This window comes from Sceloporus undulatus, chromosome 1, assembly GCF_019175285.1.
Source record: "Sceloporus undulatus isolate JIND9_A2432 ecotype Alabama chromosome 1, SceUnd_v1.1, whole genome shotgun sequence".
Classification (NCBI taxonomy): Eukaryota; Metazoa; Chordata; class Lepidosauria; order Squamata; family Phrynosomatidae; genus Sceloporus; species Sceloporus undulatus.
The window spans coordinates 297,677,353-297,691,936 of NC_056522.1; the positions used below are offsets into that span (position 1 = coordinate 297,677,353).

The following is a 14,584-nucleotide window of genomic DNA, read 5'->3' on the forward strand; positions in this document are numbered from 1 at the left end:
AAGAATTTTTTTTGCAATTATGGTGGAAAATAAGTATTTGGTCACCAACAAACAAGCAAGATTTCTGGCTCTCACAGACCTGTAACTTCTTCTTTAAGAGACTCCTCTGTCCTCCACTCATTACCTGTATTAATGGCACCTGTTTGAACGCATTATCAGTATAAAAGACACCTGTCCACAACCTTAAACAGTCACACTCCACTATGGTGAAGACCAAAGAGTTGTCGAAGGACACCAGAAACAAAACTGTAGACCTGCAATAAGTAAGCAGCTTGGTGTGAAGAAATCAACTGTGGGAGCAATAATTAGAAAATGGAAGACATACAAGACCACTGATAATTGCCCTCAGTCTGGGGCTCCACGCAAGATCTCACCCCGTGGGGTCAAAATGATCACAAGAACAGTGAGAAAAAATCCCAGAACCACATTGGGGGGGGGGGGGGGGAGTGAATGACCTGCGGAGAGCTGGGACCAGTGTAACAAAGGCTACCATCAGTAACACACTACACTGCCAGGGACTCAGATCCTACAGTGCCAGATGTGTCCCCCTGCTTAAGCCAGTACATGTCCAGGCCTGTCTGAAGTTTGCTAGAGAGCATTTGGATGATCCAGAAGAGGACTGGGAAAATGTCATATGGTCAGATGAAACCAAGTAGAACTGTTTGGTAGAAACACAACCTTCACCAACCCATAGTTCCCAGAAATCTGTAAGGGAAACTATGGCCCGATATGTACCGGGCCATGGTTTCCCTTACAGATTTCTGAGAACTATGGGTTGGTGAAGGTAAATGTCGTGTTTGGAGAAGAGAGAATGCTAAGTTGCATCCAACGAACACCATACCTACTGTGAAGCATGAGGGTGGCAACATCATTCTTTGGAGCTGTTTCTCTGCAAAAGAACCAGGACGACTGATCCATGTAAAGGAAAGAATGAATGGGGCCATGTATCGTGACATTTTGAGTACAAACCTCCTTCCATCAGCAAGGGCATTGAAGATGAAATGTGGCTGGGTCTTTCAGCATGACAATGATCCCAAACACACCGCCCGGGCAATGAAGGAGTGGCTTCATAAAAAGCATTTCAAGGTCCTGGAGTGGCCTAGTCAGTCTCCAGATCTCAACCCCATAGAAAACCTTTGGAGGCAGTTGAAAGTCCCTGTTGCCCAGCGACAGCCCCAAAACATCACTGCTCTAAAGGAGATGTGCATGGAGAAATGGGCCAACATACCAGCAACAGTGTGTGCTAACCTTGTGAAGATTTACAGGAAACGTTTGACCTCTGTCATTGCCAATAAAGGATATATAACAAAGTATTGAGATGAACTTTTGATATTGACCTAATAATTGTTTTCCAACATAATTTGAAAATAAATTCTTTCCAAATCAGACAATGTGATTGTCTGGATTTGTTTTCTCATTTTCTCCCTCATAGTTTTTTTTTTTTTAATTTTTAAAAATTTTATTGATTAAAATATACATATAAATACAACAGTACAAGTACAGAATTACACCAATATCCATACGCACACAATCAAATACACAACTAACAACACATAAAGTCCTACATATTGCTAATTTAAACAAATATAGAAAGAAACAATACCTATCTATTATAAGTTCCGTATGCTGTGCCCACCCTTTATCTTATTTTATCTTATCAACTAACCTGCCCTCTCTTTATCTTCCAACCTAACTTCTTAATTCCTTCCTTAACTATTTTCCTCTTCCTTAAGCTTCCTAACTATCCCCTCTCCTCCTACTCTTCTTTACTCTTCTTTAAATACCTTCATACTATCTACTTTCCCTTACCTTCCCACTTACCATATTCTTCTACTCTCTCTCAAATTTCTCTACTATCCACCTCTTAGCTCCCATTCATCCTTCCCTTTCATTCTTGGACACATACTTTTACTGACTTCCTCCTACCTTCTTCATATTTATAGTTCTTCATATTATTTGACTTTCCAAATTTCTCTATTATGTTAGTGGATCCTATTTCCCTTTAGTTCTAATATAAAACCATTGTGTTCGAATCTTAAAATTGGCCGAGTTCTCTGTCCCCTCTATTTAAATGAGATTACAGCTACTTCTCCCCATCTTGCCTCTATATATTTAATTACCATCATCCAATCATCCTCCGTCTGTTTCTTGTCCTCATTTCTTAGTGCTTGAGTTAATCTATCCATCATCACAGCTTCATATAGTTTAAATATCCATTCGTCTACTCCTGGGCAATTATTGCTTTTCCACTTCTGAGCAAAACACAATCGAGCAAGGGTGACCAAATAGTACAAGATTTTCCTTTCATTTCCTCTTATGTCGTCCCCGAAAATGCCCAGCAAAAGGATCTCAGGTCTCATTTGTATTTTCTTCCCCATAATGAGTTCAATTTGACTACAAATCATTTTCCAAAATTTTTTAGCTTCTTTGCATGACCACCAACAGTGGTAAAAGGTTCCAATTTCTTTTTTGCATTTCCAACACAAGTTATTGTTGTATTTATAAATTTTTGCCATTTTAGCTGGTGTCAAATACCAATGAAAAAACATTTTATAGAAGTTCTCTCTTAAGTTCTGGGAGACCGTGAGTTCATAGTTATTTTTCCAAGTTCTCTCCCATTGATGCATCTCTATAGTATGACCTATTTCTTTAGCCCATTTAATCATGTCTTCCTTCACTACCTCCTGTTCCATCTCATACGACAATAAAATTTTATATATTTTCCCAATTATTTTTAAATTATCAGCTAATAGTAATTTTCCTAATTCTGAATTCCCTTGAGTTAATTCTATTTTATGAGTCTTAAGATCTTCTTTATACCTCAACCTAATTTGATTATACGCAAACCAATTGATTTTCCAACCTTCCTCATTTAATTTTTCCCTTGATTTTAAATTAATTTCTCCTTTATTTATTTCCAGTATATCCTTATACAGTACTTATACCATTTCACATCCGCAATCATATCTTTTCTATAAAATGCCTCATGTGGTGATACCCATCCTTCTATATTTTGAACTATTCTTGATTTGTATTTATTCCATATTCTTATAAGGGAATTTCTAATCAAATGTAGTTTAAATGATTTATTTGATTTATCTTTTCCATAAATTAGGTAGGCGTGCCATCCAAAGGCGTTTCCATCCCCTTCAATTTCAAGCAGTTTCGGGTTTGCTATCTCTATCCAATCCTTAAGCCAAATTAAACTACAAGCTTCATAATACAATTTAAAATTTGGTAGGTTTAAGCCTCCTTTTTCTTTAGAATCTTGCATTATTTTATATTTAACCCTAGGTTTCCTCCCTTTCCAAATGAATTGTGACAGGTCCTTGTCCCACTCTTTAAAAGGTTTGTCCGACGTGATAACAGGAATCATTTGGAATAAGAACAGTAATTTCGGTAACACCATCATTTTAATACTGGCAATCCTACCCATTAGTGAGAGACCTAGTTTGTTCCATTTTAATAAATCTTGTTTGATTTTTGCCCAAGCTTTTTTGTAGTTATCTTCGTATAAGTTATTTGTTTTGCTTGAAATGTAGATTCCTAAGTATTTCACTTTTTTCTCAATTTTGATACCTGATTTATTTTCCAAATATTTCTGATCTTCATTTCCCATGTTGAATTCTCATGTTGCTAAAATGAAGAAGCTTCCGAGGGATGTGGTGGTGTACTTTGTTCGTAAACAAACACGTGATATAATCTTACAACAAAGCTACAAAACTAAATTATCAATTGAAGGGAAGGAAATTATGATTCTGAAGGATATCCCAGGGAAGATTCTACGCCGGAGGAAAGACTATATGTTCTTAATTGACAAATTGAAGAAACATGGGATTTATTTTAAATGGGAAGAAATAGAAGGGGTGCAAGTGTCGTGGAAACAGAAGAAAATAAGGCTTAACTCACTAGACAAAGCAAGAGATTTCTTGAGAGAGATTGAAGATGAACTTCGAAATGGGGGAGGAGGGCCGGAGGGTGGAGGGGGGGTGTAGTAATAATAATATTATGTAACAACATGTAGATTGCCTCATGTCATACTGGAATTTAGACTTGATGTATATCTGCCTCCCCACCTATTTGTATGATTATTAATTTCTTCATTTGTACGTTAATTGGCAATTAACACTTTGTACTTGTGTGCACTCAAGAGCACATAACTGTACTTGGTTATGATTGGTGGATACCGATCATAGATAAGTGCACTTGTGCCTCTAATGATATTTAATTGATTCTGCCTCAAATAAATAGAAATTACTTGCTAGAATTTATCCTTTGATAAACAAACCAAGGTTGTGAATAGATTTTATGATTAATAGACGTGAAGAAAGTAGTGCTTTTTTTTTCCCTCCTTCTCCCCTTTTCTTTTCGGTTTGTCAGGATTCGTATTATCTATCTGTCTGGAATATAAATTTATTATTTATATTAAAGTGCTTGTCATTTTAACAAAGTTCTTGTGTTTAATTGTTTAAAATTGATAATGAAGATATTATCGTGGAACGTTAAAGGTCTCAACTCACCCCAAAAAAGAAAAAGAGTTTTTCTCTTCCTGGAGCGGAATCAGACTGACATTATTTGCCTTCAGGAATCTCACATTAAATCTAAGGATATAAGGTTAATTAAGAATAAGAAATTAGGTAAAGAATACAGCACATTATTTGACAAGAGCAAAAGAGGAGTTGTTATTTACATCAAAGATCATATTGAATCGAAGGAGCTATTTAAAGATAAGGAGGGTTACTACTTGGGAGTGGAAATCTGTTGGAAGGGGAAAAAATGTTTAATATTAGGTGTTTATGGTCCGCAAGAGAACAAAAACAGATTCTATAAGAAACTACAAAATAAAGTAATGGAATTTGATTATGAGGATGTGGTAATATTAGGAGATTTCAACGGTGTTATACAACCTAAAGTAGATAGACTCTCAGAAAAATACATTAAAGAAACACAAGGGAAACTCCCAAAAAGCTTTTTTGATCTAATGAGTAATTTGGGTATGACGGAGGTATGGAGACATCTCTATCCCAAAGAGAAATCTTATACTTTCTTTTCTGAAAGGCACCATTCCCTATCGAGGATAGATATGTTCCTTGTATCCCAAGATTTAGTTAAAGAGATCACAAAAATGGACGTATATAATAGAGATATCTCTGATCATAACCCAATTATCTTAAACCTGAAAGACACAAATAGACCCAAGAACTGGTATCTAAATGAAGATTTATTAAATGATGGCAAAATCATAGAGGAATTTAGGACAGTATTCAAGCATTTTATAAATGAAAATAAGGATAAAGGGGTTCAACTTCCAATGGTATGGGATGCGGGGAAAGCGGTAATAAGAGGCTTCTTTTCTACATGGAATATAAGATTACAAAAACGTAAGAAACAAAGAGTAACAGAGTTAAATAATTTGTTAAAAAATAAAGAAAATGAACTACAAAGATTTCCAAGAGATAAGAAATTACAGAGAGAAATTAAATCGATCCAAAAACAACTTGAAGTAGAAGCAATAAATGAACTTAATAAGAAATTAAGATTAGCCAAACAAAAACACTTTGAACAGGCGAATAAAACAGGCAAATGGTTGGCATATAAATTAAAAAAGGAAAAAGAAAAGAAAGCAATTAACAAAATTAAACATGACAAAGGAATAGCCACACAACAAGAAGAAATAAAAGAGGTTTTTGAGAACTTTTATCAGAATTTGTATAAGGAACAATCAGTGAATCGCGAAGAAATTAAAGATTATGTAACTTTATCAGACATTGGAACCTTATCAGAGAAACAACGATCACATTTAAATAACCCTATATCAATACAAGAAGTCTGGGAAGCAATCGATTCAAGTAAAGTAGGAAAATCGCCTGGTAATGATGGACTAACAGCAAAATTTTATAAGACATTCAAACTAGAACTGGGAGGCATTTTACAAGAAATCATGACTGAAGCTTTAGAAGGAAATATTCCCAATTCCTGGAAAGAAGCAGAAATAATATTACTACCCAAAGAAGGCAAAGACACTTTAGAACCAGCGAATTACCGTCCAATTTCATTATTAAACAACGACTACAAAATATTTTCCACCATACTGGCGAATCGTCTAAAGTATTGTTTGAAAGACTTAATAGATGAGGACCAAAGGGGATTTTTACCGAATAGATTTATGAGGGATAATTCAAGAACTCTATTGGATATATTAGAATATTATGAACAACATAATGACAAACAATTAGGACTGTTATTCGTAGACTTAGAGAAAGCGTTTGACTCAGTTAATTGGTACACGTTGGTTGAGGTGTTAAAAAAAATTCAGGCAGGCCCAAATTTTATTAATTGGATAGAAAAAATATACAAGAACCAAAGAGCTCAAATTAGAATAAATGGTGAAAAAACCAAATTTATCAATATAGAAAGAGGTACCAGACAAGGATGTCCCTTATCCCCGCTGTTGTTTCTATTAATAATAGAGCTCTTGATAAGAGAAATCAAAACAAAGGATCAAATAAAAGGTATAAAGCTCAAAAACCAACAATATAAGATTAGAGCTTTCGCTGACGACCTAATTCTCTCGTTGGATGACCCCCTTGGAAGTATTGAGTTAGTAGTAGAAACTTTTGAAAAATTTGGTTTGATGACGGGTTGTAAAATTAATAAAACAAAATCTGCTATTTTCTCCCTCATAGTTGAGGTCTATCTATGATGTCAATTACAGGCCTCTCTCATCTTTTTAAGTGGGAGAACTTGCACAATTGGTGGCTGACTGAATACTTTTTTGCCCCACTGTATCATCAAAGGTGCTATTTTACAACTATAATAGTGGTTTAAACACCACATCTAGTAATCTACCTACTGAGATTCACTGAATAGTATGCACTGAACAAAACTATATTATTTTAGTTTTCATAGGCCCGGTACATACTTCTTTGAAGGTCTGGGCTGGCGGTGGTGGTTTTTCCACCAGAGGGAAGCTGCAGCCACCAAACCGCATGACTTCCTGCTAGCAGAAAAAGAACCCGCAAAAAGCGACATAATGTGCGCCACAGTGTGCCACTGGCGCACTCGTTATGCAAGTACAACACTTGCATAATAATGGCAGCACCTGTGTGTACAGGCTGCAGGCATTCTGACGCCCTTGTCACATGCAAGGGTTGAGGGGCATGTGGAAGCGCCGCCCCGAGGCAACCCTAGCACATGATGAGGTCGTCTTAAAGGGCTAGTATGTACCGGGCCATAGTTTCCCTTACAGATTTCTGGGAACTATGGGTTGGTAAAGGTAAATATTGGTGAACTATAGATTGGCGAAGGGTGCTCAGACAGATCCTCACAGAATTACAGCAATCTGGTAGGAAGAAATTAGGATCATGTCATCATGAGAAATATGGTACTGCCATATTCACAGGAAATAAAGACAGATACCCTAGGAACAGTTTCTTTTTTCTTAACATTTATCCACCTTACCACCCTACTGTTTGGGTTAAGTGGGTGGGATGAAGTGCGCAACAAAACACAAGGAAAAGGACAGCCCTGCCTCCACTGTCCTGCCTGAAGTGTCTTCCTGACATGCCTAATTGCTAACAAATCTTGGGTCTGTGGTCTCCATTTGGTAGCTGTTGCTATAAGATATGATGGAGATTATTAGACGGGAGCAAACTCTTGTCCTTACAGCATGCTAATCGCATGATTGGGGGAAGATTATCACACCCCGCGTGCTTATCCCATCCTTCTGCTATTCAGAAAGAGTAATGGAGCCATCATTGGGGATTAATGCGAGTTCCCATTAATATCACCCAAAAGATGAAACCCTTTTGCTACAGTTGTGGCAGCCATCTTTCCCCTACTTGCACAGCAGCTGTTTGAGGCCTTGTTCCCATCCTCTCTTGAAACCTGCACACATGGCTTGAGTCTTCATATTTCCTGGCTTTCCATGGACTTTTGTCTTCAAGACAAGTATCTATTGCCTCAATCCATCCCCAGTTTCTGCTATCCCCTTTCAATTTTCTGTATTCAGTTAGCTCTGTATGATGGGATTTGAATAGATTGTCTTAGTGTGTATGCTATTTTTTTTCTTGATAACTACATGTATAGTCCTTCGTGCCTGGAGTCTCCATGGCGTGTACTGGTATAGCTGATGCTGGACCCTATATATTGCATTGCCCTGTGTCACACAGCCAAGTTGATTATTTCCCCAAATTAATTCAGACAGATTGTAACTAAGATTGGAGGCTCTACTAACCCCATATAGGGAAACAGAAATGGGGATGGGTACCTCCTGGACTCAGAGGCTGGCTACACAGGGAGCAACACAGGGCTGCAGGTTGTATACTCTGGAAGTATTCCATGAAGATGGTCTCTTATCCAGACAATTTTCTTTTATTACTACGGTAGGAAAATATTCCTCCTCTATGAGGGCTGTTGATGTAGCCCACAGATGACCCACATTGTCTACACTGAAAACATCTGGGAAGTAGTGCATAAGTACTACCAGAAGCTGTATATAGCCTGAGGAAGGCAAGCATTCTTGCTAACGCAAAATTAGACTAAATGTTGAAGAAGGAAATCCTGAGTTGGATCATTATTTAGCTGTCATAAGTACTATGTGCGACTCTCTTTTTCCGCTCCCACCCCCACTGCTCAGGTTCTGCTCCTTGCCCTTATCTGCCAAAAAAAAGAAATGAAGCTCCTTCCACATTTGACTGAGGGCTCAATGTGGTTTCTGCATCTGCACAAGGCTTCAGCATCAGCCTGAGCTGTAATAAACTGCAGTGTAAATAAGCCCTTAAGAGGGAGCTGCTGAACTATTTTCTGGAGATGAATGACTAACCCAAAGTGTACCTAGATTGGACTCTCTTGCCATTCCTTACACATATGCCATCCTGCCATAAATATTGCTCTTTGGCTTCTGACAAGACCTGAATATGCCAGGCTTGGGAGAATTTTTCAGGAAATCCATTCTGTTTTACTTCAATCCTCTCAAATGGAGCAGTAGCTCTAATGTATAACCTTACATATGGTGTTATTTATACACACTATGAGCTTCAGTGTAAAGAATGCCAACGTGTTTACTTGGCACATGTGCTTTTTTGTTGTTGTTGCTGCCCTTGTTCTTTTCTTCAGTGAGGCAATGGAAGGCAGCTTTTGTTACCCACAAAATATGTCCCTTATTTTTAAAAGCAACTCCTCATTTTCTATTGACTTTAGGATCCTTTAGAACAGAATTTCTTTGGCAAAACTGGTGTGAGACACCAGTTTTTCTCTTTTTGCCAATGTATGGGCAAACAGTGCCATATTTGTTGCTATTAGTTACAATGGTAAAGTCGAAGGCTTTTACAGCCAAAATCCATAGTTTTTTGTGGGGATTTTGGGCTCTGTGGCCATGCCCTGGAAGAGTTTATTCCTGATGTTTTGCCAGTGTCTGTGGCTGGCATCTCCAGAGTAAGATGCTGTGGCTGGCATAGATGCTGGCAAAACGTCAGGGATAAACTCTCCCAGAACACAGCCACATAGCCCAAAACCCCCACAAAAAACTAGTTACAATTGTGTGTGTGTGTGTGGGGGGGGGTTTCTTGGAAACTCACCAGGGATGAGCCACCAACAGTCTGTGGACTAGCAGTATGAAAACAACATAGACTCATAGTCCAAAGATCACCATTTTAAGTAGCACTGCTTCATACACTTTATTTCTACCTTACTTCTTACAATTAGCATTATTAACTTCCAAGGTGTCAAACATTAACCTCTTCCCGCTTGTTTTTATCCACACAAGAAACCCATGAGGTAGGTTAAATTAGCTGATTTTTATGACCATTCCAATTGAATTTCATGATCCAACAGGGATTTAAAACTAGTTTTAGCCAGCTCACTAACCACTGTGCCACACTAAAAAGAAGGAGCCCTGTGGTACCTTAAAAACTGACCACTTTGCTTCAGCAAAAGATTTTGTGGGGAAAAGCCCACTTCTTCAGATGCAGGAGAGCAGCCCCAATAGACGGACACCAGTTGTCACACTTCCACTGAGGATTATGGATTTGCTTATTTCAGGGTCAAAACACACTGCAGAAATAATCCAGTTTAAGACTGTTTTAACTGCCCTGGTTGAATACTAGGGAATTCCAGAACTGTAGTTTTGTGAGACATTTAGCTTTCACAAACTACAAATCTCAGGATTCCCTAGCACTGACCCAGGGCAGTTAAAGCAATCTCAAACTGGATTATTTCTGCAGTGTGTCTTGGCTCTCAGGTTCCAGAGCTGACTATCCCTGATTCTTGAAATAAGACCTGCTACTCAGGACTTCAACCTGTAAATAGACTGCAAAGGACTGGAAAGCAGGGTGCAAATGGCACAAAACAACATGGCAACCTGGAGCTCGATAAACAGCAACTACAAATGAAAACCGGGTATTCTGGAGGTAGAACTCAGAGACTTATAGCTGTGTTAGTCTGGAATAGCAGTATGCAAGGGGACCTTGTAGCACCTTTGAAACTAAGTGTATGGAAGACATTATAGCATAGGTTTGTAGTCTACAGTATTTATAACATAAATGGACTTGTAGTCTACTTGTAGCATAATTAGCAGCTTTGAAACTAATGCGGGTATGTAGTTGTAGCATAAGTTTGTAGTCTGTTTATAACATAAATGGATTTGTGGTCTATTTGTAGCATAACTAGCACCTTTGAAACTAATGTGTGGAAGAAGTTATAGCATAAGTCTACTTAGAGTATGAACAGATTTATAGTCTACTAGTAGCATAAATAGTACCTCTGAAACTAATGTGTGGATGAAGTTATAGCATAAGTTTGTAGTCTACTTATAACATAAACAGACTTGTAGGCTACTTGTTGCATAACTAGCGCCTTTGAAACTAATGTGGGGACAAAGTTGTAATGTAAGTCTGTGGTCTAGTTAAAGCATAAGCCGCACCTTTGAAACTAACTGTGCGGAAGAAGTTGGAGCATCAGTTTGTGTAAGTGGACTTGATCTATTTCCAGGGTATTCTGAATTAGTCTGAGGGTAAAAATTACATTTAAAAAGACATGAGTAGAGTGTTGACATTAGCAGAGGATTAGAAAGGCTGTGGCAAGTGTCAATAAAGCGCGTTGTAAGTGTGTTGTAACCATCCAGGTTGATTCAGAACTTTTTTATTTAAAAAAAACCAACCCTATAAAGGGGGCTCTACCCCAAGATTTCCCCCTTTGAAGGAAAGACACAAAAGCCCAGGCATGGCTGACAGAAACCAAAGGCGCCTTTTCTTCTTCCTCCTCCTCCTCCCTTCCAAAGTGGATCCCAAACTTTGGCCCTCTTCCAGGGAGGCTTGGGGACTTCAGCTCCCATAATCCATAAAACTGAGGCTTTGGGGAACTGAAGTCCAAAAAACAAAGAAACAAACAAACATCTGGCATAACCCTCCCCAAAGTTTGGAAAAGGCTAGGGAAGGGAAGCCTTTGGAAACCTCAACAAACGACCATTCCCAGAATGGCACTGGCTTGAGCCCCGGCCCTTCAAGCGCGATCAACCCGCATTCTTTCTCCAGTGTGGAAGCCAAACTCCCTGACTCCTCCAAGAGCCCCTTTTGTCTGAGAAAGAGGGAGGACTAGGAGGCGATGCCAGCCTCGCCGCTGCTACCGTACCTCTGGGCAGGCAGGAGAGGAAGAGCAGCTGGAGCAGGGCAGCCGGGGCCAGATGGGTCCAAGGCCGGGGGGCCATCTCCTCCTCCTCCTCCTCGGCCAAGGGACCCCAGGCAGCAGGCAGGCAGCTCCGGCGTCGAGCAGAAGCAGGAGCAGCAGCAGGAGGCGGCGTCAGAGCCCCCGCCAAGCGCCCTCTGGCCGGCTCCCTTAACCCTTGCCAGGCCCGGCCAAGGAGGCAGAGGGAGGGAGGGAGGCAGGCAGGCGCCCAGCGAAGCCTCCCGGCGCCTCCACAGAAGAGAAGCCCAGGCTCCAGCTTAGTCCGGGTCAGAATGGAGGACGTGCAACAGGAACCCCGCTCCTTAGTCCTGCCCCACAAGGAGAAGAAACCTCTGCTGCTTAGTCCTGAGCAGAAGAAGGGAGGCTGCTTAGTCCTGCTCCAAATGGAGGACAGAGAGATATAATAGAAACCCAGGCTTCTTAGTCCTCTTCCAAATGGAGGACATGGAAATGTAATCGAAACCTATGCTTTTTAAACCCTACTCCAAATGGAGGCCATATAATAGAAACCATGCGCCTTAGTCCTGCTCCAAATGGAGGACATAATCTGCCCTTATAGTTCACTATGTAAACCCTAGCTCTACCTTGGAAATCTGGCTGTAGTCCACCAAACCTTATGCTGAAATATATCAGTCTTAAAGGTGACACAAGACTCCTTTCTCTTTTTTTATATTATATGTACATAGCAATCTGTGCCATCTGAGTTGGGGAAATGTTCGTCATTTGGACTCAAACTCCCAGAATCCCCAGCCCCCATAGTCATGACCCTGCTGGCTGGTGGATTCTGGGGATTTAGTCCAAATAAGTAACTTTTCCAGGCTCTGCATCTGGGCCTTTCCAGAGCAATGGCTAGACCTAAGATTCAAGGTATGAACTGGATGTTTAGGGCAGTAGTTTAAACATGTCAGAAATGTGATGAGTAATAAAATTATCAGAGAAGGGCAGCAATTGAAAGTCTTCCAAGAGAAGCTAGCAGCTACAGGGAGTCTACCCCCAAAGGATAAAGGGTGAGATCAAGTCACAAAAAGTTTTCTGATGGGTGTGAAAAGTGTAGTTTTCCTGCTTGAAGTAGGAACAGAGCGAGCTGGGATTTGAAGCTTGGGGCCAGCTGGCTGCACAAGTTGATCTCTAGGAATCAGATGCAGCATCAGCTATTTGCTTGCTGCAGAGCAGTGAAAACAAAACCCACAAAAGTCTGATTCCTTTATGGAGGCTTGTGTTTCCAACACTCACTTTTTCTTCCTCCTGTTTGATTTTTAAAACATTTTTTTTTTTTTTTGGCCTGATGAAGAAGCCAGCAGAGCTTTGAAAGCTTACATCATGTGCTGTCTGCATTTTTGGCTGGCCAATGAAGGTATCACATTTTTGTGGATTTGTTTTATTTTGTTGTATGGCCAGCACAGCTGCCCCTGAATATATTTCCTGGATTTGAAAATAGCAGATATAGCTGTGTTAGCGTACCCTACAGCCCTCCTGCTGCACATGGGGTTTCCTAATTAACATCTAGCATTGGGCTTGTTGCAAGGTCACAATGACATTTGGAAACTAGGAACATCAACACATGTAGGAATCACGCTGACTTGAGCACGTGCGTAAAACCTCAGATACAGTAGTCCCTTGCTATTCGCAGGAGCTCTTCAAAAAGCGTGGATGTACACATCCATTGTATTCAATGGTGTGTGTACACACGCATGTGGCCATGTGCACATAGTTACATTTAAAAAGCCATGGCTTGCTGTCCACGGAAGCTCAAATCCACAACAAGCCCATGGTTGACGCGGGTGCACCCCCAAACCTTTTGAAAGCTTGCTATATATTTTGTGCATTTTGGCTGAACAACAAAGATATCACACTTCTCTGGATTTTGTATTTTGCTTTATTTTGCTATATGGCCAGCATGGGTACCCCTGAATATGGAAGGAACAAGTAAGGTAGTTCAGGCATGGTTTTCATTTTACAATTGACCCTTGGTATCTGCTAGGATTTGATTTCAGGACCCCCCATGGATACCAGAATCCATAGATGCTCAAGTCCAATTATATACAGTGGCATAGTGAAAGGGTATCCTTTATACAGAATGGCAAAAGCAAGGTTTGCCTTTTGGAATTTAAATGGTTTTACAATATCTTCTAGCAATGGATGTTTGAATCCATGGACAAGGAATCTGTGGATATGGAGGGCCAACTCTGTGAGAGTGTTTTGTGTGTGTGTATAGGATGTTGCAAAAGCAGAGATTTAAAAGGGAAAGAGAAGCAACTTGATGAATGGAAGTAAGAGATTGTTTAACACTACGAGATAGCAGAAGTGGGATAGAGAAAAGCTGAGCTTGAAGGAGGTGATGATGAAATATTTAATCCACTGTCTGCTATTGACTTGTGTGACACAAATGGCAGATGGGGTGTTTAAACTTTTCCCTGACTTCCAAATAGGGAGAAGCAGTTCAATACAAGATCTGACAAATTAAGCAAATTATTTGAACCTTACAGAAATATTTGTAATATTTCCACTTCTAAGAAATTTTATCATAACTAGTAAGGAGTAAAGGAATTAGAACCCAAGTAAATGTTTCAATAAAGAGAATTAAACAGGCAACATGAATAGCCATAATTAAAACAACAGTAGATCTAAATGTGGGGAAAAGGTTAGACCTGGTAACTGAATTGTTAAACTATACATATTTATTTAATAAATAATTTAAGGGTGTCCTGATTCTTCCAGCTATTCCTTGCATTAATATAGTAGGAAACCGTTATAAAGACTTTCCTTCCAGTAGAACATAAGATATGAAAGGAGAAGTAAAGAAAGGTACAGTATTGTCAGCCCAAAGCAGATTTTATTCATATTTGGTGGAGATAACCAAGAAAAGTAAAGTGCCTTTTTTGCCTAAAATTCTCTGTATTGT

At 39.5% G+C, this 14,584-nt stretch overlaps 1 protein-coding gene across 2 annotated transcripts in view; it reads right to left on the reverse strand.

Moving 5' to 3' along the window:
* Nucleotides 1-11,779, reverse strand: part of PAMR1 (peptidase domain containing associated with muscle regeneration 1) — an 89,981-nt gene extending 78,202 nt beyond the window's left edge. For both annotated transcript variants that reach the window (XM_042441878.1, XM_042441872.1), the window contains exon 1: nucleotides 11,629-11,779. In XM_042441878.1, coding sequence (XP_042297812.1) covers nucleotides 11,629-11,704 — 76 coding nt within the window. In that variant the 5' untranslated portion in view covers nucleotides 11,705-11,779. The remainder of the gene's footprint in view (nucleotides 1-11,628) is intronic.
* Between the last annotated feature and the right edge of the window lie 2,805 nt (nucleotides 11,780-14,584).